General features: G+C 45.4%; 1 protein-coding gene across 2 annotated transcripts in view; it reads left to right on the top strand.

Annotated features, from left to right (window-relative positions):
* Positions 1-25,070, top strand: part of DNAJC13 (DnaJ heat shock protein family (Hsp40) member C13) — a 1,517,524-nt gene that overhangs the window by 252,444 nt on the left and 1,240,010 nt on the right. For both annotated transcript variants that reach the window (XM_078663869.1, XM_078663868.1), the window contains exon 4: positions 21,798-21,947. In XM_078663869.1, coding sequence (XP_078519995.1) covers positions 21,798-21,947 — 150 coding nt within the window. The remainder of the gene's footprint in view (positions 1-21,797; positions 21,948-25,070) is intronic.

Raw genomic sequence — 25,070 nt, 5'->3', positions numbered from 1 at the left:
CCAAACGCGTGGGAGGCCTGACCAGCTCTCCCACGCTACCCCTCACTCCTCCCTGCTTACTTGTAAAGGGGGCCGGCAGGCGGATCTTCCGCTCACCCCCTGTACCTGATGACTGCTTCTCTCCTCGCACTCGGCCTCTCCGCCCCCTGGAGAACAGAACCGGAGCGCTAAACACAGCGCATCAGCCGCTTGACAGGCTGCTCCTCACACACGGATCTGTCCCTCGGCGCGCAGATCAGTCGCAATCACTCGACGAAGCCGCCTCCTCACAGCGCTCCTCAGCAGAGAGCGACGACGTCAATTTCCACACCCCCGGCCTCCACTGCGCATGCGCGGGGGAAAAGCAACTCCGCTCCGGGCCTGCTTAGTCCTCGGCCCCTTCTCTCACCACAGTCCCCCAATCCAGTGGGGAATTAGCGCGCTGGCACTGGGAAGGAGCACTGCGCTCTCACTTATCCCTGGATTCACCGGACACCGACACCAAGCGCGACAGGTGCCCCCGGGGTCCCGTTTTCGGCGCTGGCCTCACAAGGCTGCCCAGGCTCAAGGGAATCCTCCACCAGTCTCCAACCACTGGTCCCTCAACACAGGGTCGGCTCCCTGCCAGTTCTGACCCAGGTAAGATGTGCCCAGCGCCACCCAGGTCAACAGTTATCTTCTTGTTATCAACAGGAAAAGGGGGATCAAAGGAGCTTCCACAGAATAAAGCCTCAGGGCGCTTTTTCCTCACTAGGACCCCAGCCCTCTTCACTGGACAGTTAATAGGAACCCTCTCAGTTCAGTTTCCAATGCTGGGCAGAGGACTGCGCTCCACTGCGCTGCAGTCTCCTTACCCTACCTACACCCTACTATTTTGAAGCTAGGGGTCAGTCAGGCGCCCAGGGTCTCCCTTAAACTTTCACAGCGGGGACAGGACAAGGAACCCACAGGAGGAATAGAGAAGTGGAATTATTAGGCTGCTTCCCAGTCCAGGAGTTCAACCCTTACACTAGTCTCCTCCCACCTGCCAGGATAGCCTGTCCTCCAGCTGACTCTCACAGGTAGACAAAATGGCTGCCCCGCATTCCGCCTTTTATAGGCTGCCCTTCAGTGGTCCAGAATGGACCAGAAGGTTCTGGAATGCCCTATGTTAAGCTATGGCCAAGTTCTAGGTGCGACAGTTGGGGCAGTTGGTGGCCACCATTTTAGGTGGTGCCAACTTTCCTGTCAGAACAGGCCTCTGGGCCTGAGGTAGAAGACTATGCAGGGGAGAAAGAACACCTATCCCCTTGACCAACACCTATAAAAAAATAGTAGACAGAAAAATATTAAAGGTATGAGGGGCAAAAAGGGGACAAAATAAAGAATAATGAGGAGGGACTGCGCAAAAAAAATCCAGACAGGTCTAACACGCGTCCCCCCCAGCTGAAAGTGGGGAGAACTACCCAACCCCTTGGGAGTCCTCTTCACTAAGGCGGAAATACCTGGAGAGACCGTCTGCATTGGCGTGGTCCACTCCAGGCCGGTGTTCCACCCGGAAGTCCATTCCCTGTAGGGAGATGGACCACCTCAACAGCTTGGGATTTTCCCCCTTCATTTGCATCAGCCAACGAAGGGGGCGGTGGTCAGTCTGAACCAGGAAGTGCGAGCCAAAGAGGTATGGCCGCAGCTTCTTCAGAGCCCACACCACCGCAAAAGCTTCCCTCTCAATTGCACTCCACTTCTGTTCCCGGGGAAGCAGTCTCCTGGATAGGAAGACTACAGGCTGATCCAGGCCCTCTTCATTTAGTTGCGATAACACTGCCCCAATGCCATGTTCAGATGCATCTGTTTGAACAATGAACTCCTTGGAGAAATTGGGAGCCTTCAGGACCGGTGCTTCACACATTGCCTGCTTCAACTTTTCAAAGGCTTGCTGACAAGCCTTTGTCCAAACTACCCGTCGAGGTTGTTTCCTAGAGGTGAGCTCTGTGAGGGGCGCTACAATAGTGCCATACCCCTTCACAAAGCGACGGTAGTAACCTGTGAGGCCCAGAAAAGCTCGGACCTCAGTTTGTGTCTTGGGGGGTCACCAGGCCATGATTGCCTCAATTTTTGCCTGCAGGGGCTGCACTGACCCCCTACCCACCAAGTGTCCAAGGTACACAACCGACCCCTGCCCAATCTGGCATTTGCTGGCTTTGATGGTCAATCCAGCTTGTTTCAGCGCCTGGAGAACTGCTTGCAAATGTTGCAAGTGGTCCTCCCAACTGCAACTGAAGACAGCAATGTCATCCAGGTAAGCAGCCGAGAAACCCTCCATTCCAGAGAGGACCTGGTTCACCAGTCGCTGAAATGTGGCAGGAGCGTTCTTGAGACCAAAGGGCATCACACAGAACTGGAAGTGTCCCTCGGGCGTGGAAAAGGCTGACCTTTCCCTTGCTCCATCTGTCAAGGAGATCTGCCAGTACCCTGAAGTGAGGTCAAAGGTACTGAGGTATTGGGCAGCTCCTAGCCGGTCAATTAACTCATCCGCCCTGGGGATTGGATGAGCATCAGTTTTGGTAACTGAGTTCAGTCCTCGGTAATCCACACAGAACCTCAGTTCTGGTGTGGTGCCCGGTGGGGCGGCTTTTGGGACTAGCACCACCGGACTGGACCAAGGGCTGCTGGACGGTTCTATCACTCCTAGCTCCAACATCTTGGCAACTTCGCCATGGATGCTAGCCTTCACCTTGTCCGACAGCCTATAGGTCTTGGATTTCACTGGGGGGCTGTCTCCTGTGTCCACATCATGGGTACACAGGTGGGTTCTTCCTGGGACAAGGGAAAACAGTGAAGAGTACTGCCCCAATACCTGTCGGCAGTCCTCTCATTGCTCAGGAGTGAGAGACGGGGAGAGAATCACTCCCTCCACCGACCCATCCTTCTCTTGACATGAAAAGAGGTCTGGGAGAGGCTCGCTTTCTGCTTCCTCAGCACCATCAGTCACCAACATCAGGATGACCTCTGGCCTCTCATGGTGGGGTTTGAGGCGATTGGCATGCAGCACCCGTAGGGGCTGCCGCGGGGTCTTAAGATCCACCAAGTAAGTGGCCTTACCCTTTTTCTCCAACACCTCAAATGGGCCTGTCCAACGATCCTGAAGGGCACTTAGCTCTCCAGGTTCCATCACCCAGACTTTCTGGCCAGGCTCCAACTCCACCGGGTGAGCATTTTGGTCATACCATTCCTTCATGACTGCCTGACTGGCCTCCAAGTTGTCAGCAGCCTGCTTCCACAACTTGGCCATCTGGCTTCTGAAGGCCAACATGTAGCTCACCACATCCTGGGGAGGTTTTCTGGGAGACTTCTCCCATCCTTCCTTCACCAGGCTGAGAGGCCCACGCACCGGGTGCCCATACAACAATTCGAATGGGCTGAAGCCCACTCCTTTCTGTGGCACCTCTCTGTAGGAGAACAGTAAGCAAGGTAGGAGGACGTCCCACTTCCTCCGTAAGCTCTCTGGCAGACTTCTTATCATGCCCTTCAGGGTCTTATTGAACCTCTCAACCAGTCCATTGGACTGGGGGTGATAAGGAGTGGTGAACCGGTAGGTCACCCCACACTCCTTCCACATGGTCCGCATGTAAGCAGACAGGAAGTTAGTCCCCCTGTCAGACACAACCTCCTTCGGGAATCCTACCCTAGTAAAGATTCCCATCAGGGCCCTAGCTACCACAGGTGCAGTAACAGTCCTCAGAGGGATGGCCTCTGGGTACCGTGTGGCATGATCCACCAGAACCAGGATGAACCTGTGACCAGCTGTTGTTGGTGGATCTAATGGCCCTACAATGTCGATGCCCACCCTTTCAAAGGGGGTGCTAACGACAGGAAGTGGTTCCAGGGGAGCCTTTAGCTTCACCCCTGTCTTCCCACTGGCCTGGCAGGATACACATGTCCTACAGTATGTGTTGGACGCCACTTTCATCTGAGGCCAGTAAAAGTGGAGGACAAGCCGTGCAAAGGTCTTGTCCTGGCCTAAGTGTCCTGCCAGTGGTATCGCATGAGCCAATTCCAGCAGAAAGGCTCGGTATTGCTGCGGGACCACCAAGGCTCTTGATGAGCCAGGTAGAGGTATCTTGGGTTCACTGTAGAGGAGGCCATCCTCCCAGTAAATATGGTGGTGTCCCGTAGCATCACCTGCTGCCTGGGCTTCAGCCTGACGCCTCAGTCCCTCAAGGGTAGGGCACTCCCTCTGCCCCTTACAGAATTCCTCTCTGGTAGGACCTCCCTCCACATGCCATTCAGCAGGGATGGGTAAATCCTCCAGAGAGTCTACTTCCCCCTCCACGGACTCCTGGCCTACCACTGCAGGTGGCCGATCTGTCACATGGGGCGTGGAAGCCGAAGCAGGCTGTCCCTGTCTCCGTTTCTGACCCTTTTTGGCAGCGGGTTGGGCCATTGTTCCAGGCTCCAACCCAGGCGAACTCCCTCTCCGGGCAGTCGCAGACCGTGTGCTTACACAGGCCCAGTCAGGTGTACCCAGCATCGCAGAATGCGTCCGGTATTCCACCTCTCTCCAAGTGTTGTGCTCCATGTCATTCCCCAACAGACAATCAACTGGCACGGCAGGGCTTACGGCAACTCGAAGTGAACCTGCAACCCCTTCCCACTCAAAGGGAACCTCAGCCACTGGATAGTGGCCCATTCTGCCGTCAGCCATCGCGGCGGGGTGGAGTACATTAGGAACAACCTGCTCTGGAGACACCAGTTGACTTCTCACCATAGTCATACTGGCTCCTGTATCTCTCAGAGCCTCCCCTCTTTGGCCATTGATGGTAACCCATTGCCCATACTTTGTAGTATTTGGGGGCACCTGGATCTTTGGTACCATCTCCCGCTCTCCCAGGGACACTAAGGTGACACCCGCCCACTCACCCCCCTTATCTAAGGGCAACTCCTCCCCGAGCGCTACACTAGCTACTCCCGGTGACTTTCCTCCGGTGGGAGGGGGTGGTCTCTTTGGGCATCTGACATCTCCCTTATAATGTCCAACACCACCACATTCAAAACAGTGGGGAACCCTTGGCTGCTGGCTTTGGCCAGGATTAGGGTTTCTGGGCGGGTTTGCCCTAGGGGTGAAACCTGCTCCCTTACCTTGGAAATTATTTTGGGGACCTTTGGAGAACTCCTTCTTTTTATCTCCTCCCTCTTTCTTCTGGGGGGCGCCCTGTCCGGCTTTTTGAGAATCCCCTCCAGTCCCCTTGGAGGACACCCGGGTACTTGCCCAAGTGTCCGCCTCCTCTGCAAGCTTCCGGGGATCGGTCAGCTTGCTGTCCACCAGGTGTTGGCGCAACTCGGGAAAACATTTCTCGAGGAGGTGTTCTTTCAAAAATAGATTGTACAGCCCCTCATAGTCCTTTACCTCGCTGCCCTTGACCCAACCCTCTAAAGCTTTCTTGGCGTAGTCTAAAAAGTCTACCCAATTCTGGGTACTCATTTTGTGACTTCCCCTGAATTTTTGTCTGTACCTTTCAGGGGTAAGTCCAAACTTTTTCACCAGTGCCACCTTCATGACAGGGTAGTGGGTTTGCTCATCCTGCTCCAGAGCCAACAAGGTGTCTCTGCCAGCAGGTGGCATGTATTTATACAGCCCACCTCCCCAATGAGTTTCCAGGATCCCGTGAGCCCTTAAAGAAACCTCATAAGCGGCCAACCATTTGGCAATGTCATCACCTGGGGTGTAACTAGCAATGACATCTTTGGGTAGGTAGGGTCTAGATTCCCTGGTGTCTACTTTCTTTTCGCCGCCACCATTGTCTGGAGTGGGAGGCCTTTGTATTAGGACCTGTAGGTCCATCTCCTTGAGGGTTCGCTCATGAGCTAACCTCCTTTCCTCCCTTTGCATATCCATCCTAGCTAACTCCAGCCTCATTCTCCTCTCCTCCCTCCTATCTTCTAGCTCGGCTTCGGTTAAACCCCTGTCTGAGACGCTGCTGCTTGCCCTTGAAGGTATCCTGGGACCTGTCAGAAGATTCCCTCTCCCCACTTGGTTCAGCGATGCAGCCTCAGTAACAGTGTCCCCTTCACCCACTTCAGTTTCTGGTTCCTCCCTCAAACGAGCTTCCACCCATGCCCTTATGCTTGTCAGCAACTCTCCTTTCTTGGCACCTTTGTTAAAAAATACCACTTTCTGCTGACACCAATCCCTGAGTTGGGCCACAGTATTGGCTTCCAGCTCCTTAAGATTCACCTCCATCTTTGCCATGGAATGTAATTACTCGCAGGAGAAAACCACGAAGTGATCTGAGGTTAACCTCCACCCACCACCAGAAATAAATTTAGAAAAAACAAAAATGTAAATTAGGAGGGCCGCAAGGAGAAAACTCCTGGTGTAGGTTTAGTGTATTGCGTTGAATTACTAGTGAGTAGCTGCAACCAAGTCAGTGATCCCACCGCTAGGCACCAAATGTTGGAACTGGGTAGCCTGGCCTAGGGCAAGACAAACATTTCAGAGGCACAGTGTTAAGGTTGCAGACCACCCAAAAGTAAATCCACGCAATATCACACAAAAATAACGCTACACCAATAATGTGGAAAAATAAGTACTGTTTTATAAAAATAATATACTCTCTGTTTTCAAAATATACCACTTATTACATTTCAAGTTGTCTCAGTAATAGCAAACACTTTTAACCGGCTAAGCAATTTACCAAGTAGTTTTAACAAAACAGTACATTTGTCATTAAATCAATTTTGACACTCTCAGACCTGTTAATGTAAATTAAACTTCAACAGTGCATTTGGTTATACTCCAGAAGCAACTATATGTGGGTACTTTGCAGTGCACTATATCTGTCACCCACAGCATCAATAATCCCTCCTTCTTCCTAATACATAAACAATGAGGGTTACAGATATACCAGCTTTATATAGTTATTAGCAAACTTTCCTGGATTATTCAAGAACTCTACTCCATTTGAAGAAGAAGGGGCAAGCTGTCATTACTTATCAGGAGCCATGGGTTGATTATTGACTTTTTACTCCTGGCACCCCCACTGGTAATCAGGCTTCCTGAGTCAGGCAATGTTATAAGTGTTAAGCCTTTCGTTTCCAGGCTTCCCTCCTCTTTCTCCCAGTTATAAACAGTGTAGGGAGGAAGCCAAACGCGTGGGAGGCCTGACCAGCTCTCCCACGCTACCCCTCACTCCTCCCTGCTTACTTGTAAAGGGGGCCGGCAGGCGGATCTTCCGCTCACCCCCTGTACCTGATGACTGCTTCTCTCCTCGCACTCGGCCTCTCCGCCCCCTGGAGAACAGAACCGGAGCGCTAAACACAGCGCATCAGCCGCTTGACAGGCTGCTCCTCACACACGGATCTGTCCCTCGGCGCGCAGATCAGTCGCAATCACTCGACGAAGCCGCCTCCTCACAGCGCTCCTCAGCAGAGAGCGACGACGTCAATTTCCATACCCCCGGCCTCCACTGCGCATGCGCGGGGGAAAAGCGACTCCGCTCCGGGCCTGCTTAGTCCTCGGCCCCTTCTCTCACCACAGTCCCCCAATCCAGTGGGGAATTAGCGCGCTGGCACTGGGAAGGAGCACTGCGCTCTCACTTATCCCTGGATTCACCGGACACCGACACCAAGCGCGACAGGTGCCCCCGGGGTCCCGTTTTCGGCGCTGGCCTCACAAGGCTGCCCAGGCTCAAGGGAATCCTCCACCAGTCTCCAACCACTGGTCCCTCAACACAGGGTCGGCTCCCTGCCAGTTCTGACCCAGGTAAGATGTGCCCAGCGCCACCCAGGTCAACAGTTATCTTCTTGTTATCAACAGGAAAAGGGGGATCAAAGGAGCTTCCACAGAATAAAGCCTCAGGGCGCTTTTTCCTCACTAGGACCCCAGCCCTCTTCACTGGACAGTTAATAGGAACCCTCTCAGTTCAGTTTCCAATGCTGGGCAGAGGACTGCGCTCCACTGCGCTGCAGTCTCCTTACCCTACCTACACCCTACTATTTTGAAGCTAGGGGTCAGTCAGGCGCCCAGGGTCTCCCTTAAACTTTCACAGCGGGGACAGGACAAGGAACCCACAGGAGGAATAGAGAAGTGGAATTATTAGGCTGCTTCCTAGTCCAGGAGTTCAACCCTTACACTAGTCTCCTCCCACCTGCCAGGATAGCCTGTCCTCCAGCTGACTCTCACAGGTAGACAAAATGGCTGCCCCGCATTCCGCCTTTTATAGGCTGCCCTTCAGTGGTCCAGAATGGACCAGAAGGTTCTGGAATGCCCTATGTTAAGCTATGGCCAAGTTCTAGGTGCGACAGTTGGGGCAGTTGGTGGCCACCATTTTAGGTGGTGCCAACTTTCCTGTCAGAACAGGCCTCTGGGCCTGAGGTAGAAGACTATGCAGGGGAGAAAGAACACCTATCCCCTTGACCAACACCTATAAAAAAATAGTAGACAGAAAAATATTAAAGGTATGAGGGGCAAAAAGGGGACAAAATAAAGAATAATGAGGAGGGACTGCGCAAAAAAAATCCAGACCGGTCTAACACAGCGTAAATGTTATCATTCAACTAAATCTATAAGTGATTTAAAAGAAGTTTTTGAAGGAAGCATACTAAAGGAATATTGTGTAGGATTTGATAGGTGTTATACTTAGTTTGGTATCTGAAACAACAAGGTTCTGTGGAGCCTGCGATGATGCGCGGTTCCGGGCAGGCCGTACTGATACTAATGTTTTTTGTCTTGTAAATTCTGCCTTAGTAAGGCAACGTGATAATGATTTTTGGTGCACTGAGTTACTAGTACCTTTCCTTTGGCGCTTAGCATGTACGTATCCTGTGATGATGCGTGGATTGGGGGGGTACAGTAATTGGACTAATGTGTTTTGTCGATTTGAAGTTTGCATAAATACCATTTAAAAGGGACAGTATGTCTCACTGTGACATAAAACTGTTCACTCTTTTTTGCGATGATTTATAGTGCACTGAGTTAGTAGTATCTTTGGCGCTGAGCTTGTACATATCATGCGATAATGCGTAGTGCAGAGGGGCCAAACTGGGAGCAATGTGTTTTGCCTAGTGAATTTTGCCTTAATAAGGCTACAGAGAGATGGCTTGTGGTGCAGTGAGTTAGTGGTACCGAAAGAACTCCGCGTGTGTGAACCCTGAGATGATTCGAGGTTTGTGGGGGGTCGCAGTGGTATAATATCTCTTGTCTACTGGAATGCGTCATGTACAATCGTCTGTCTACCTGAATGGTGAGCCCTCACAATGTAGATCGAAGGCAGTAGTTATCACTGACATCAAGAAATTCTCTGTCATATCTTTTAACAAAATCTGAGGACATAAAGTACAATTAACTCTACCTAAAAAAAAACAAGGCTAAATTTCATGCTGTTCGTAGTATAGATTGAAAGCTGAATTCAAAATGTGAACGCTGCTGTCCTTACTGTAGATTGAAGGCAGAAATATTGACAAATGATTTTTGTCACTTATTTTACCAAAATCAGAACACATACAGTACAATTGTCTCTGCATTAAATAAATCAAGGTTGAATTCCCTACTGTCCGTAGTATACATGCAAAGTTGACTTTAAGTTGTGCACCCTGCTGTCCGCAGTGTAGATCGAAGGCAGTAGTCGACACAAACATCGATGAATGCTATTTTGTCACAGGTAACAAAATCTGAGGACACAGTACAATTGTCTCTGCCTTAAAGAAATCAAGACTGAATTCAATGTTGTCTGTAGTGCTAGTGCGCCACTGGTATTAAGTCGTAAACTCTATTGATCGCAGTGTAAATTTGAAAACAGTACTCTGTACAATCATTGAGGAATGTTTTTTTGTGGCATCCTTTAACAAAATTGTCTCTGCGTTACATATATAAAGGATAACTTGAATGCTGTCCATAGTGTAGATGAAAAGCTGACTTCAAGTTGTGAACCCTGCTGTTCGCAATGTAGATCTTAGGTTGCACTGCATTATCTGTAATATACTCTATACATTGAATGTTGCATACAAGACTTATGAACTGGTATCAAGTAGTGAACTATGTTGATCGTAGTGTACATTTGAAGGCAGTACTCAGTACAGTCATTGAGGAATATTTTTGTAGCATCATTTAACACATTTGTCTGTCTTTTATAAATCGAGGCTAACTTGAATACTGTCCGTAGTGTAAATGGAAAGCTGAATTCAAGTTGTGAACCCTGTTGTACGCAGTGTGGATTAAAGGCAGTAGTTGACACAGACATCGAGGAATGTTTTTGTCACTTATTTAGACAAAATCTGAGGACATATAGTGCAATTGTTTCTGCATTAAATAAATCAAGGCTGAATTTCTTACTGTTGATAGTTTAACAAAATGTGAGGTAGAGACTGAATTCAATGTTGTCTGTACTGCTTCTGCAGCACTGGTATCAAGTTGTAAACTCTACTGACCTCACTGTAGATCAAAGGCAGAAGTCTTTTAGTCTCCTCATTTCCTCTCTTGCGAAGTTTCCCGGATGTTTTGTCTGAAGACATCTCCTCATACTTGATGTTCCACAAGAGTATTTTTGTAGGGTCACCCCTGCACAGGACCGCCTTGAAGATTTTGAAAGTGACTTTAGTGGCATTAATCTTCTGCATCGGAGGAAAAGGAAAAAAGTTCCAGACAATTAAAGTATAGTTCTCTGGAGGGGGAAGGGGGGGGAGGGTGTTCAGGCACATATTCTTCATTTCCTGATTGTTCTGAATTACAAGATGCTTCATTAGTAGCTATTTCTCCAACTTTGCTGAGAAACAGGTGTGCGAAATTGAAAAAGAGCAGATCTTTCTAGTAGATGTCTTCTCAGAAAGGTCTAACAAGTGATTGAAATGGGTGGGGTACTTCAATACTTACAATAGGAAGTGTAATGAACCAATCAAATCCTGTTTTTTTTGGTTACATGGTGTCTGCGCACGGTACGCACACGCAGGTGGCTCCTAACTCGCACCGAACGCGACTTCGCGAAATTGCATTTAAAAGAAATGTAACTTTATTGAAAGTTAAAGAATATTCTTTTTTATAATTAGCTCAGACTATGCCTTGCCTTAATATTTATATTGAATACATGTATATAGGTTTCTGAACATTAAAAAATTCTGCGGAAGTTCCGCACCTACCGCGTCCCTCGCATATGATGTCACGCGCAACCACGCGACTGCAACGTCGTGTAATACGTACATCTCGCGTATGTGCCACGAGTCGTGTACCAGTCGCATATCGTCCGCGTTTGGAAAGTCGTACTCGTCGCACACCGTACGCGGACCCTACACTTAAATCCTAAAATGGCGGATATGTTCCACGCAGTGAACGAGAAGGGTGCGCTTTGGGTGCACGACTGCGAAACAAAAAAATAAAAATATACGTGTATTTAAAAGAATATAAAATAACTAAAAATATATATATATATTTATTATAAAAAAAATATTTGTAAAAAATATGTGGAGTAATTAAAAAAAATATCTAAAAATAAGTAGAATAAAAGAATGTACTTAAAGAATATAAAATATATTTAAAAATTATCATTTAAAAAACCTTAAAAATTCACTGAAAAAACCATAGGTTTCAGACATGTAATAGTTAGTAATTAGCATTCAAAAAACCTTTGAAATTCACTGAAAAAACCATAGGTTTCAGACATGTAATAGTTAGTAATTAGCATTCAAAAAACCTTTGAAATTCACTGAAAAAACCATAGGTTTGAGGCTTGTTATAGTTAATGATTATCATTTAAAAAAACCATAGAAATTCACTGAAAAAAACATAGGTTTCAGGGGTGTTACAGTTAGCTGGACGTTTCACTCATACAAAATCATTGAAATATTTTGTTATAGTTAGTTGTACTAACTGTAACTCTCGTGCCCACAATCCCCTGGTGATGTCACATTTTACATCATTCATGACATGGTCAGTGACCTCACTGATGACATCACTGATGACATCTCAAATGACATCACGGATGACATCTCAAATGACATCACGGATGACATCTCAAATGACATCACGGATGACATCTCAAATGACATCACTGATGACATCTCAAATGACATCACTGATGACATCTCATCATACACTACTATATCCTTTCAACACTCACTGTAATATTCAGAGTACCATATTTGAATCCATTGATTCAAGACTGGAACCACCATCTCGGCCCCTTACGCGGTGGGCCGGGGGACCCGACAGGGGTGCTCTCTATCTCCCCTGTTATTTGCACTGGCTATTGAGCCACTGGCCGCACATGCCCGGCTGGGCCATGCGTATGCAGGACTACTGCTGAGAGGCGACGCCCACTACATCTCTCTCTACGCGGACGACTGTTTGCTGTTTCTGGCGGACGTGAATGATTCCCTGCGGGGGGCCGAGCGGCTCCTGGCGAAATTTGACTCTCGGCACTGAGAGTCAATTGGGGGAAGTCTTGCCTCTTCCCGCTGACCCCAGGGGCTGATGATTCCCAGCCGGGGGGCGCCTTGCGATGGGAGCACCATTGCCTCCCCTATCTGGGCACTCTCATATACCACTCACCAGCGGCCCTCTTAGACGGCAACATCAACAGGGCAATTCGGAGTCTACAGGGTTGCATGAGTTTCTGGCAGACACTACCGCTGTCGGTCGCGGGACGAGTCGCATTGTTGAAAATGGTGGCACTTCCCCGATTGTTGTACCTGTTTCGCACCCTGCCGATCTGGATTCCTGCGTCAGTTTTCAGCAGACTCCGCTCCCTCACATCTGGGTTCATCTGGGGATCGGGTAGACGACGGGTGGCGCTGGCCACGCTGCTGCGCCCCAGAGCAGACGGGGGTCTCGCGGCACCGGATTTTGAGTGGTACTACCTGGCGGCGCAGCTGCAGTGGCTCACCCAGGCGGTGGCCTTGGAGTTCCGTGGCCCGGAGGGAGTGGTGGGCAAACTGTTCCCGAGACACGTCCTTTCCTTTATAATCTTGGGCCAGAAATTGGACCTCGCTCAGCTCACTTTGGAGGAACGAACGATTCGCAGCTGCTGGCTTCGGTGCCACAGGCGCTCGGGTGTCGTTCGCCCCTACGCCCCTGAAATTCCGCTCGGGATGTGCACGGCCTTTCCACACGGTGGCGACTGGTCAGCACTGGCGACCTGGGAGGAGCTTGGCCTGCAGATGGTCGGCGATCTTTATAAGGATGGCTCGCTGCTCCCGTTTCAGGAGCTGCAGGACTCTTACGATCTGCCGAGAGGTGGATATCTGCTACACGCTTCGTTGGTGGCTGGTATTCGCCATTATTGGAGGAGTGGGCTCACCGAACCGCCGACCTCGGAGTGCTGTCAATACGTTGTAATGGCCGCTGGCACTTACAAGGCCGTCACATGCCTTTACCGACGATTGTCGACTGCCACCCTGCGACCCCTGGATGCGCTGCGAGCCAAATGGGAGGGGGACATTGGGCGGTCTATTCCTGAAACGACATGGCCACAGCTGCTGCGCCGAGCATGGAAGGGCACCAGGAACGCCAGGTTCCAATTGGTCCAGTTTTTTACCCTGCACCGCGCATACCTAACACCGACGAAAATCTAGCAATACTTCGAGGGTGCGTCCTCACTCTGTCCTAGATGTGGGACAGCGGACGCGGACTTCGCCCACATGTTTTGGACCTGCAACAAGCTGGCCGATTATTGGGAGGCGGTGATGTCCTGCCTGAATGCTGTCACGGACCGGCAGATCGATATTGATATGGGCACCTGCCTATTATTGTGGTTCCCTCACACCCCCCGCAATCGGGTTACCAGTAAATTTTGCGACTTGGGTTTGGTGTTAGCCAAACGTGAAATCTCCATGCACTGGAAATCTACCCAAGGCCCCAGCTACTTGCGTTGGAAGACCACTCTGGAGCGCTGGGCGAAAGCAGAGAGTACCTTGCGGCTGCGGCAGGCTAGGAGCCTAGATAATGACAAAGCGCTGGAGGTGGCTAGGGCGTGGGAGGCCCTAGTGGTGGCGCTCCAGCAGCCAGAGGGTGGCCAGAGCGAAGATGAGGGAGGGACATCAGGTTGAGGGTGCTGAGTACGGGGATACCTCGCGCGCACCAGGGCACACACACTACTTACACCTATCGATGGCGGATCAGGAGGTCCTAACATCCCATTGAAAGACATTACTTACCTTTACCGAGGGCCTGTCCAGGACAAGAAAGTGATACCATGTTAATGACTGGGAGGGAGGATTGTGACACACTGGCTATGGGGGTGGGGTACAGGGTGGGATTGGTCTGTTGGGGGATGTTATCTATAAAAGGTGTCTTGTTGGAACTGTACTGATATACTGCATTTGATATACTGCATTATCGGCTGCTGCCTTGATTGCTATTTTCCTGTAATGTACTTCCTAACCTGGAATACCAATAAAACATATTTTTACAAAAAAAAAACATATTTGAATACATTGACACAGCAGTACAAGTATCTAAAAGCCTACTCAGTGATTCCTAGATCTACACACACATCTAATCACTTACCTATAGATTGTCATGCATATTTTCAATGATCAATAGAACACTAACAAATATACTTATACACTTATATTGACATTACACACCAGCACACATCCTATTTAGTTATTCAGTTATCCTACTCGCTTTTGCAAACAATGTATCCTATTTACATTTACTCAGCTACACACTTATACAAAATTCACTTCATTTATTCATATATATAGTAACTCATACTTGGTGTGTTATGAAATCACTATTACAAGAATACAATTATCTATACATTCACTCATGCAATCATTGAGTTTTATGTACACTTATGTATATACAACAACTGTCACATACACTAACTTTTTTATTTTTCGACTTTGTTGGACATGTACCATTGAAGGAATATATTTGCTCATTACTACACCCATAAAGATATTCACTCATTTTAACAACTATTATAACACGTAGTCTTAATGTCATATAGCTACTGAATTAACTGCTCTCATATCTTTGGGCAGACACAGATGTCCCACCGACCCACACACACATTCACTCTCCCATATACATAGTCAGTTAACTAATCAATAACTAATATAGACTTTCATGTAGCTAGTAACCAACTGGTGCAGCAGTTTACACAGCAACTGACAAAGTGTTACAGATATTCCCACATTTTAACCACTATCCAATATATTTAGTGAGACACTATAAATTACTCAAGTAAACAATCAATTACACTGCTACTAAATCCTGTATCCAGATATTTATATATCTATTCATTCTTCAATACATATTGTATGTATATAATACATATTTAAATAACGAACCAAACCACATTCACTGGATGATGTCATCAGTGATGTCACTGATCATGTCATGAATGATGTAATATGTGACATCATCACCATTGGATTGCGGGCACAAGAGTTAGTTAGTAGAACTAATTATAACAAAACATTTGATGGTTTTGTATGAGTGAAACGCCCAGCTAACTAGAACGCCCCTGAAACCTATGGTATTTTCAGTGAGAATGTGTGTGTATATATATATATATATATATATATATATATATATATATATATATATATATATATATATATATATATACTCGAAGAAGATCAAAAAGGGAAAATTAGGTGGAACCTCTCATTCCAGCAGAGAGAGGCCATCACTAACCTTGAACAGGACGACTCAATAGTAATCAAGCCGTCGGACAAGGGCGGCAACGTGGTTATCCAGAGTCGAATTAATTACTGTAAGGAAGCGCTACGTCAGTTACAGGACCGAAATAACTATACGCCAGCGACTGAGAAGGAATACTTGGATAGCATCCACAGTTATCATTCTCTTATTGAAAAATGGCACGGAAAAGGCATACTGGGAAGGGAAGAGTATATCTTTCTACAAAACAAACAGCCCAGGCTTCCAAGCTTTTATCACCTCCCGAAAATACACAAAGACGCCACAGAACCACCAGGGAGACCGATTGTGTCATCCATAGGAGGATTGACCGAAAGGATGTCGAGATTCATTGACTCTTTTTTGGCTCCATGGGTAGCTCAGCTGAGCTCATATACAAAAGACACTAAAGACTTCCTCAGACAGATACAGGATGTGGAGTGGGAGGAAGGTTTTATAATGATAACAATGAACATTTCAAGTCTCTATACGAGCATCAGTCACCAAGATGGGATTGCAGCCACTAAGACTTTTCTGAACCTACGCCCGGCACGTCACCTGGAGCATAGCAGAATGCTTTTGGAATTTATGTCCTTTTGCCTAATGAATAACATTTTTGTCTTCCAGAACCAACGATACAGACAAATTAGGGGGACTGCCATGGGTACCTGCTTCGCCCCCAGCTACGCGAACCTATTCGTGGGCTGGTGGGAGAAGCAGGTAGCCTGGGCTGATAACAAAACGGATTTTGTTGATAAAATAATATGCTGGAGAAGGTACATTGATGACCTTTTCCTTATTTGGAGAGGGTCAGAGTCTTCTGCTCTAGAGTACATACATATACTCAATCAGAACGATTTGAATCTGCAATTCACACATTTCATTAGTAAATCTGAAGTGAATTTCTTAGACCTTAGGGTCTTTGTTGAAGCTGGCATAATTCAGACTGCCCTCTTTAGAAAAGAGACGCAGGTAACTCTGTGCTCCACGGGCGGAGCAGCCACCCGGCCTCCCTAATCAAGAGTATCCCCTACGGGGAACTGTTGAGGATCAAGCGCAACAGTTCTCTGGACAGGGACTTTACGGAAGCTGCCTGCAGAAGCGTATCACGCTTCAAAGCACGCGGCTACTCCGGTAAAACACTCCAACAAGCTGAACATAAGGTGAAAACCATTGACAGGGAAACTCTGCTGATTGACAAGAAGAGAGCAACCTCTAAAGGCGGGAGTGGCATCATTAGGCTGGTAACGAACTATTCGGTGGCAGCGAATAGAGTTCGTGCCATTATGTCCAAAAACTGGGGCATCCTGAGATCCGACCCCGTAATAGGGAAGGACATACAAAAACATCCATGATCACCTTTAGAAGAATAAGATCACTTAAAGATAGGTTGGTCACAAGTTACCTTCCAAAAGAGAAACCTAAAGGAGATTTACGTGCCATGCATGGGTCATACCCATGTGGGAAATGCAAGGCATGTAACAACAGCCAGAGAGTACTGTCCTACGATGTTCCACATAGAAACAGTAAGATCAGGATAAGCAAGTTTATTACTTGCTCGACTACATTTGTAGTTTACTGTCTAACATGCCCCTGCGGACTTAGATACGTGGGTAGCACGACAAAGGCGGTTAAATTACGTGTTTTGGAACACCAAAGGGCCATCGCTAACAGAGATGAGAGCTATCCGATGGCCCGACATTTTGCCTTGTCACAACAGCGATAGGACCCTCCTAAGCTTTTTCAGCCTAGACTGTGTCCCACAAAACATAAGGGGCGGGGATTTGAAAATGAAATTAAGGCGTCTAGAGTCCAGATACATCGTGGACCTTCAGACTAAATCACCTGGAGGCCTTAATGCAGGGGAGGAACTCTTATCACACCTCTGAGTTACAGTATTTGATATTAAGGGGCTGGAATTAGACAGTGTCTTTTCTGAGAATTTTTGTTTATTTTGGAATTAGCTTGGAATTTCTGTTGGTGGTGGGGCAATTAAATTCAGTATTATATCAGGATATTAGGTATTTTTAGCTAGAGTATACTGAGGGATGCATGTCATCAACTAAACACAGCATTACTGTTAATACAATGTTAGTTCTAGGCTATATGGATATAATTAGCCTACAGATGCCCTTCCCCATTGAGAACTTGTAGTGATTTATGCAATGTAGGTCAGGTTGACTAATACAGAATGGGTTGCTTATATGCAAGATGAATCAGCCCATCTAGGGCTCAATTTTGTAAATATCATGTATATAGTATGTAGATATTTGCTCCTTCTTATATAGTCGGGCTGCTTAATTAATTGCTTTGTGTTGATCAGTCCAAACATTGCCTGATTGTTTTGTTTTATAATTTGGGTTATTTACCATTCAAAGATGGCGCCCATACATTTCAGTAAATTGTCCATTGTTTGTTTCAATGGTTTTGCTTTATCTCACTTCCGCCTTGTCGCCGCCAGCTGACACTGACGAAGGCAAGAGCTGAAACGCGTCTGTTTGTTTGATTTATCTGCGCAATAAACTTGAAAACGAAGTTTAACCTGCTGCGAGTGCTTTTCTAAGGGTTTGGAACCACGGAGCTCGATATATATATATATATATATATATATATATATATATATATATATATATATATATATATATATACTGAAAAAACCATAGGTTTCACACCAGTTATAGTTAGCTGGAAATTTTACTCGCATAAAACCATTGAAATTCCCACGTTATAGTTAGTTGGACTCACTATAACTTGCGCGTGCAATGCACTGCTGATGACGTCACATATTACATCACTCATGACATGGTCAGTGACATCACTCATGACATCACTCATGACACCATCATTGTGATACAGTGACAGACCTCCTTTCACTGTAATGTAACCCTTAAAACACATATTCAAAAACAGAAACTAAAATTTTCAAAAAAATGGAGATACCCATACCAGTTACAACAACCAATTCAATAATTCCACCATCTATATACACATCCACTCATTCACCAACAGTTCTATATAATCACTCATACGTATACTCACTCATCATATGTAGTGATACACCTATACATCCTGTTACACACCGACAGTCATCCAAAAGATACTCTCACACATACTCACACATGCAAATAAACTATTGAACATCCATTTATTTGCATATACAGCTATACACACACTACCACCTTACTTCTAAGGAACATTACACATACTTATTCTCTTAATCAATCACTTATAGAAACGCATACTTATTTAAACAGGAACTCTTACAATCCCTTACTCTCACATATACTCACTTATATACATCAATATTCACATATACCACATTAAAACATATGTAGTTACTGATAAAGACACTAGTGAGACAGTCATTCAGTCAGTAACACACACATATACACAGTCATCCACCCATACAGTCCTGCACATATGCTGTCTTCAAAACACACACAAACAGAGAGTCAGTCACTCATGCATCTATGTTCTAAGTAATACCCCCACCAAACATATAGACACTCATATTGATATTAAAAAAAATCTAATAACCCATATACATAGACATGTAGCTACTCACCAACCCATGCAGCCACTTATACACAAAGTGAAACACTAATCCTTATATTTAAATATTTAAACATTACTCACTAATATATGTATACACTAAGATACACTTAATAAGCCAGTGAACCAATCCTTTAAAAAAAAAAAGAAATCCATGTAAACCCTTATTTAAACATTTATTCTTCCATCAACTTTTACATATACATATATAACACATAATTATTTTTTAAAAATACACACATTCACTGGATGGTGTCATCAGTGATGTCATGAGTGATATCACTGACCATGTCATGAGTGATGTAATATGTGACGTCATCAGCAGTGCATTGCACGCGCAAGTTATAGTGAGTCCAACTAACTATAACGTGGGAATTTCAATGGTTTTATGCGAGTACAATTTCCAGCTAACTATAACTGGTGTGAAACCTATGGTTTTTTCAGTGAATTTCAAAGGTTTTTTAAATGCTAATTCCTAACTATAACTGGTGTGTAACCTATGTTTTTTTTGAGTGAAAAAAAAAAAAAAAAAAAATATATATATATATATATATATATATATATATATATATATATATATATATATATATATATATATATATATATATATATATATATATATATATATATATATATATATATATATAAAATTTCTATGGCAAAATGAGACCCCTCATTTTGTTCCTTTTCAAATTAAATGTATTAAGTGTTACCACTTTATTCCAATCAAGATGACTTCAGGTGTGCCATACTTTTGTCATAAGTAAGACTGTTAGCGTTCTAGTTGTTCTTTAGAACACTCTGGGACATCCTGTCATTGGGCTATAGTTGGGCTACATCTGGCTGATATTTGGGCTACATTTGGGCTCTTTTGTCTCTGGTGGCCATCTTGGGAGACTCCATATCAGAATTTTTTTAATGAAATATAAGAGGATTTGAGAAGTCACTCAAAATGTGCCCTAATTTTTCTTTCTTCAGCACTAATCATAATTTCTATGGCAAAATGAACCCCCTCATTTTGTTCCTTTGCAAATTAAATGTTTTAAGTGTTAACACTTTATTCCAATCAAGATGACTTCAGGTGTGCCATACTTTTGTCATAAGTAAGACTGTTAGCACTCTAGTTGTTCTTTAGAACACTCTGGAACATTCCGCCATTGGGCTATAGTTGGGCTACATCTGGCTGATATTTGGGCTACATTTGTTTTTTTTGTCTCTGGTGGCCATATTTGGGCTACATTGGGCTACATTGGGCTCTAACATATATATATAGCCCAATGTAGCCCAATATATATTTTTTCCAAAGTTAATTTTCGTAAAAACCACTGGAGCATTTATCTTGAGACATAGCAAAGGCACATCGGGGTACCAGTCTCTACAATTTTGCCAAGCTTGGTGGAAATCCATTCAGCAGTTCGGGCTAAAAGTGAGTCCAACCGCCCTATGGAAATTAACATGGGGAAAACACGTTTTGGGACCCCCCTTTTATCTCGGCCCCCGCTTGACGGATACCCCCGAAACTTTCAGGGAAGGAGCGGAGCGCAGCGAGGCAAAGTTAAGGAAAATTACAGGCAGATCCCTCATTCGGCACCAAAGTTATTCCCAATAGAATGTTGCGGATTTCCTATGGAAAACGATCCTAACTATAACTACCTACTGGCGACCGGCAGTAGGATATATATATATATATATATATATATATATATATATATATATATATATATATATATATATATATATATATATATATATATATATATATATATAGTTTTTTTCAGTCTCCTTGTATCATGTACGATTCCTTTGGCAGTCTTTCATTGTAGGCCCATTTCACTACCTTTGTACATACGGTATTAGCCAAGATATTGTTTTTAAAAAATCCTTACAAATGCCACCAATTACATTGTTACATACCGAGCTTTCAGTCAGTACTCCTCACGCATTCCCTCCTCTGTTCTCTCAGTTCAGTATCGCAGATGAGCAGAGAGATTCCCAGAGGCCGTGTCCAAGCCAGAGATTAAGGAGCGCCGCTCGCAGTGTCGGACATTGTGTCCTGGAATGCCGCGCTCAGCCATGCACAGAGAGCTCACACTGTTGTAGTGTCGTTAATATTTCTTTTCCATTCACTACAGCATGGGTCGATGGGGCAGCACACTTAAGCTATTGTTCCCTTCTGTGTGAATAACTGTATTCTTCCACACAGAAAAAGGTGGCCTAAATGTTTCCTTCAAAAATTTACCTTTTCCAAAGTATTATTTTGCAAGACACAGCAACTCCCTAGACACTGCTACTGGGCCTTTGCCTTAGCCCCCCCCCCCCCCGCCCTTCCTTGAATGAGTTTCAGAACTATTCAGTGAGGGATGCCTGTGTGTGGAAATGCAATGGCGCCCAGCTTTGAATGCTCTTGTTACACTTTTCTTCATTCAAAGACAGCCGTCCACTCCTGCACATTGGTACAGATATTCAGGGGGCCATCTTTCCATGCTTTTGATGAATCATTATCTCAAACGCTTTTCAGGTGACTTCTCATGTGTGCACATTCATGCACAGATGTGCCTTTTATAGTATTTTTCGTTCAGCCTGATGTATGGATTATCTTGTTACTGCCAAGTCAACTTATTTGTTCCTCTATTTTTTTTATATACTTCAGTGGCCTTATGGAGACATCTGCAGTATTGGTCCTGTGGGAAAAGGACAAGGAACAGAATTCAGCCTTACTTTTCGGAAAGGAAGTGGGAAAAAGTCTGAAACACTAAAGTTTTCTACCGAACACAGAACAGAACTGTTAACAGAAGCACTGGTAAGATATTTGAAGCGATTTATTGTTACGACTCTCTTGGATTTTACTTCAGAAAAGCGTTAGCCGAACTGTGTTTAAGAAAGCAATTTAGCAAGAATATAAAGAAGAAAGGCGAAGTGCACACTTGTTGTTTCTGGTTTGTACATCAAATGTTTTAATCTTTTCCATCAATATTTGTGCAGGATTCTGATCAAAGTTCTTTAAGATTGGTCCTCCACTGCTATACCCGGTGTTCAATTTTTACTTTTAATATGTAACCATTGCACTCAGGACGACATGGGGACTTTTGCAAGACTGCGTCTGAAGGGGTTATAAGTCAGTAATTCTATATGGGAGTTATAACACATTGTACCACAAGACCAAGCATGGAGCTCTGTATGTTGACAGGAAGTAAGTGAGGATGCAGGCTAAGGTGATAGCTGAGCTTTCTTCTTTGCCGGTTGGAGGGTTGTTGTATGCAGAAGACCTCAATCAATGTCCTGATTGAAGTCTGATCACGCCCCTGTTGGTAATCAACTCGCTGGAGCCAGGACAGTTGGAAAGGCTTTTGTCTTAAGGACAACGGAAGAGGCATGTCGAGAGTGACTGCTGGAGGCTCTATGCTTCAGTAGTATGTGTAAGATCATGTGGTACAACTTGGCAAACCTTGTCGCAGGAGTGGTCCATACGGCCAGCAGAAGACATGATCCAGTGCCATTGCAATGGTAACAGGCAGATATTAAGAGGTGAAAATGTGACGCTGGAGTACTGGAAAAACGAAGGTATTCCTTTTAAATGTCAGTTTTAATTTTGGGGAATCCTGTGCTACAGACCATATTTATTGGATGTCGGGACATAACAGTTTCATAATAAACCATATGGTCTCCAGTACTGGATCTTTAATAGATTCATTTGCCCATTTCACATGGAAAATACTAGAGTAAATAACATGGAACTTGTAAGACAGTAAGCAAAAGCCTTACATCGGCCTTTTCTAAATTTACTGCTCAGTTTTACTCATAATACACATATTGCCACATTCTACAGTGATCTCGCCCTTCAGCCCTTTCTTTGTTCATATTCGGAGCATGTCCAATGCCTCATCCCAATGTGCAACACCGCTAATTTACTAAGTCTGCATGCTGTGGAGGCCAGGAGGAACGCCCGTCAAATCTATTAAAGATGCCAATGCTTGAGTGATTTGTTGGACCCAGTGGTAAATTCCCCTTCCTTAAGTCCCTTTCACGTAATGAGGTTTGCCAATGAACAAAGAACCTTTGTCGAACCTCTACTGCCCGTCATTGGAGGACTTCAGTATTGTCTTAAAATAACTTCCACGGAATACTGATTTCATGATGTCAAAATTAAATGACCAACCTAATTGTAATTCCAGTTTCAACCAGACTTATGAAAGCAAGCAAACCAATAATAACTCGTAGTTTTCATAACCAACTATGAATATAAATTTGGATAGCAAATGGAGATTTCAAGATTCACCTAACTGGTAAGTTTGGAATTACACTAAACCAGACCATATTGCTGCAGCATAGCTGGTTAACCCAGTTCATCTCTAGTGGAGGAAAGACTAATTCGGAAAGTACTTCCCAATGAAATAGTTGCTTCATCTCGTACAATGAGAGCACTGAAATTCACAACCAACGTATCTAGATGTGTGAACCAACTGTGGGAAAGGATGGTCTTCCATATCATATTCCTACCTGAAGATTGACAAAGTAAAGCAAAATATTTCCTAATGAATAGAAACTTTGAACTATGCCAAGGTCTTGGTGTGGCCATTATTGAATTCAGAAAGATAAATAATAGTCAACCTGCAGCTTCAAGCTTGGCAAAAATCGTCTTTCTTGATACTGGAAGTTTAAGTCTGAATTGGCTATATTCTTTGATGAATTAGGTCTGTGTATTGATTAAAGCAGTTGTTCTTAACCTTTTGACTTCTCTGGGCGCCCAGTTAATCTTCATTGCAATCTGGGGACCCCCCTCTGAATCATTCTTAGAATTCTGGGACCCCCACTGAGTTATTCTTGGAATCCAGGGACCCCAAACTAAGCAATTGCGTCGAATTTGAACTGCATAACAATGCACAAAAGTACCAAACAAGCGTTTACTAAATTCAATTGAGACTACACATAGTCTATACTATATTTTGTTTGGTGCACTTGCACCGCTTTCTCGTGTCAATTGCAGAATGCGAACTTATTTTATTGCCTCCAATTTAGTTCACATTTAAACACATTTATAACATTTCCATTTTCAATTTATCTTCTTTATTTAGAACACTTTAATCTGTTGAAATTATTTAATTCTTTAAGCTGGCGTGGGACCCCTGAGTAAGCATTATGGACCCTCGGGTCCCAGAACTACAGTTTAAGAACCGCTGGATGAGATGGTTTCATCTTCTTTTTTTTTTTAGGTCGAGCCTAGACGAAAGCAAAAGCGAAGCTTTTGCTGTCTGTCTAGAGCGAGACAACTTATGTTGTCACTTTTGGGGGAATGTGGACAGCAGACTGCCACGCGCTTCCCCTGCCGGAGATTGTACCTCGTGGGCGCGCACGGCGCCCTGCCCCTCTCCTGCCTCGGAAGCTCCAACACGCATGCGCATACCCAGAGACACACACACACACACACACACACGAGCACCCATGCACGCACCCATACATACAGAGAACCCACCCCCGCCGTCGCATACACACACGCGCGCTGCATACAGACAGACACACGCAGCCTCTCACTGCCCGGGCTCTCTCAGCGCCATTCCTCTTTCTCTCGGGCTGCTGTCAAGCGGCGCTGGCACTGTTCTCTCATTCTTTTCCAGCGCTGAAGCCTACGCCACTTCATCCCATTCGACCGCGTAGTTTGTAAACAATGAAACATGCCCGGTGCACTCAATGAAGTTAAGGAGCCTGCATGATACACAACCCGAGTGCTCATAGCGCAGCGAGGCTCCGCCCACATGGTTACCAGAGCTGCTGGTTGAACGCCGCCTCGCCCATGCAGGGCTTCGGGTCTGAAGGCAGCCGGTTCTCTGGTAGTATCCCGCACGGACAGGTAATGGAGACCTGCAATTGTCCCTCGCGCGTCCCTACCACCCCCCCCACCCCCACTCCCTCTCTTTGCGAACTAATT

Source organism: Lissotriton helveticus, chromosome 10 (assembly GCF_964261635.1).
Source record: "Lissotriton helveticus chromosome 10, aLisHel1.1, whole genome shotgun sequence".
Taxonomy (NCBI): Eukaryota; Metazoa; Chordata; class Amphibia; order Caudata; family Salamandridae; genus Lissotriton; species Lissotriton helveticus.
Note: the sequence above shows the minus strand (reverse complement) of the source record. Positions and strands in the feature narration are given on the sequence as shown.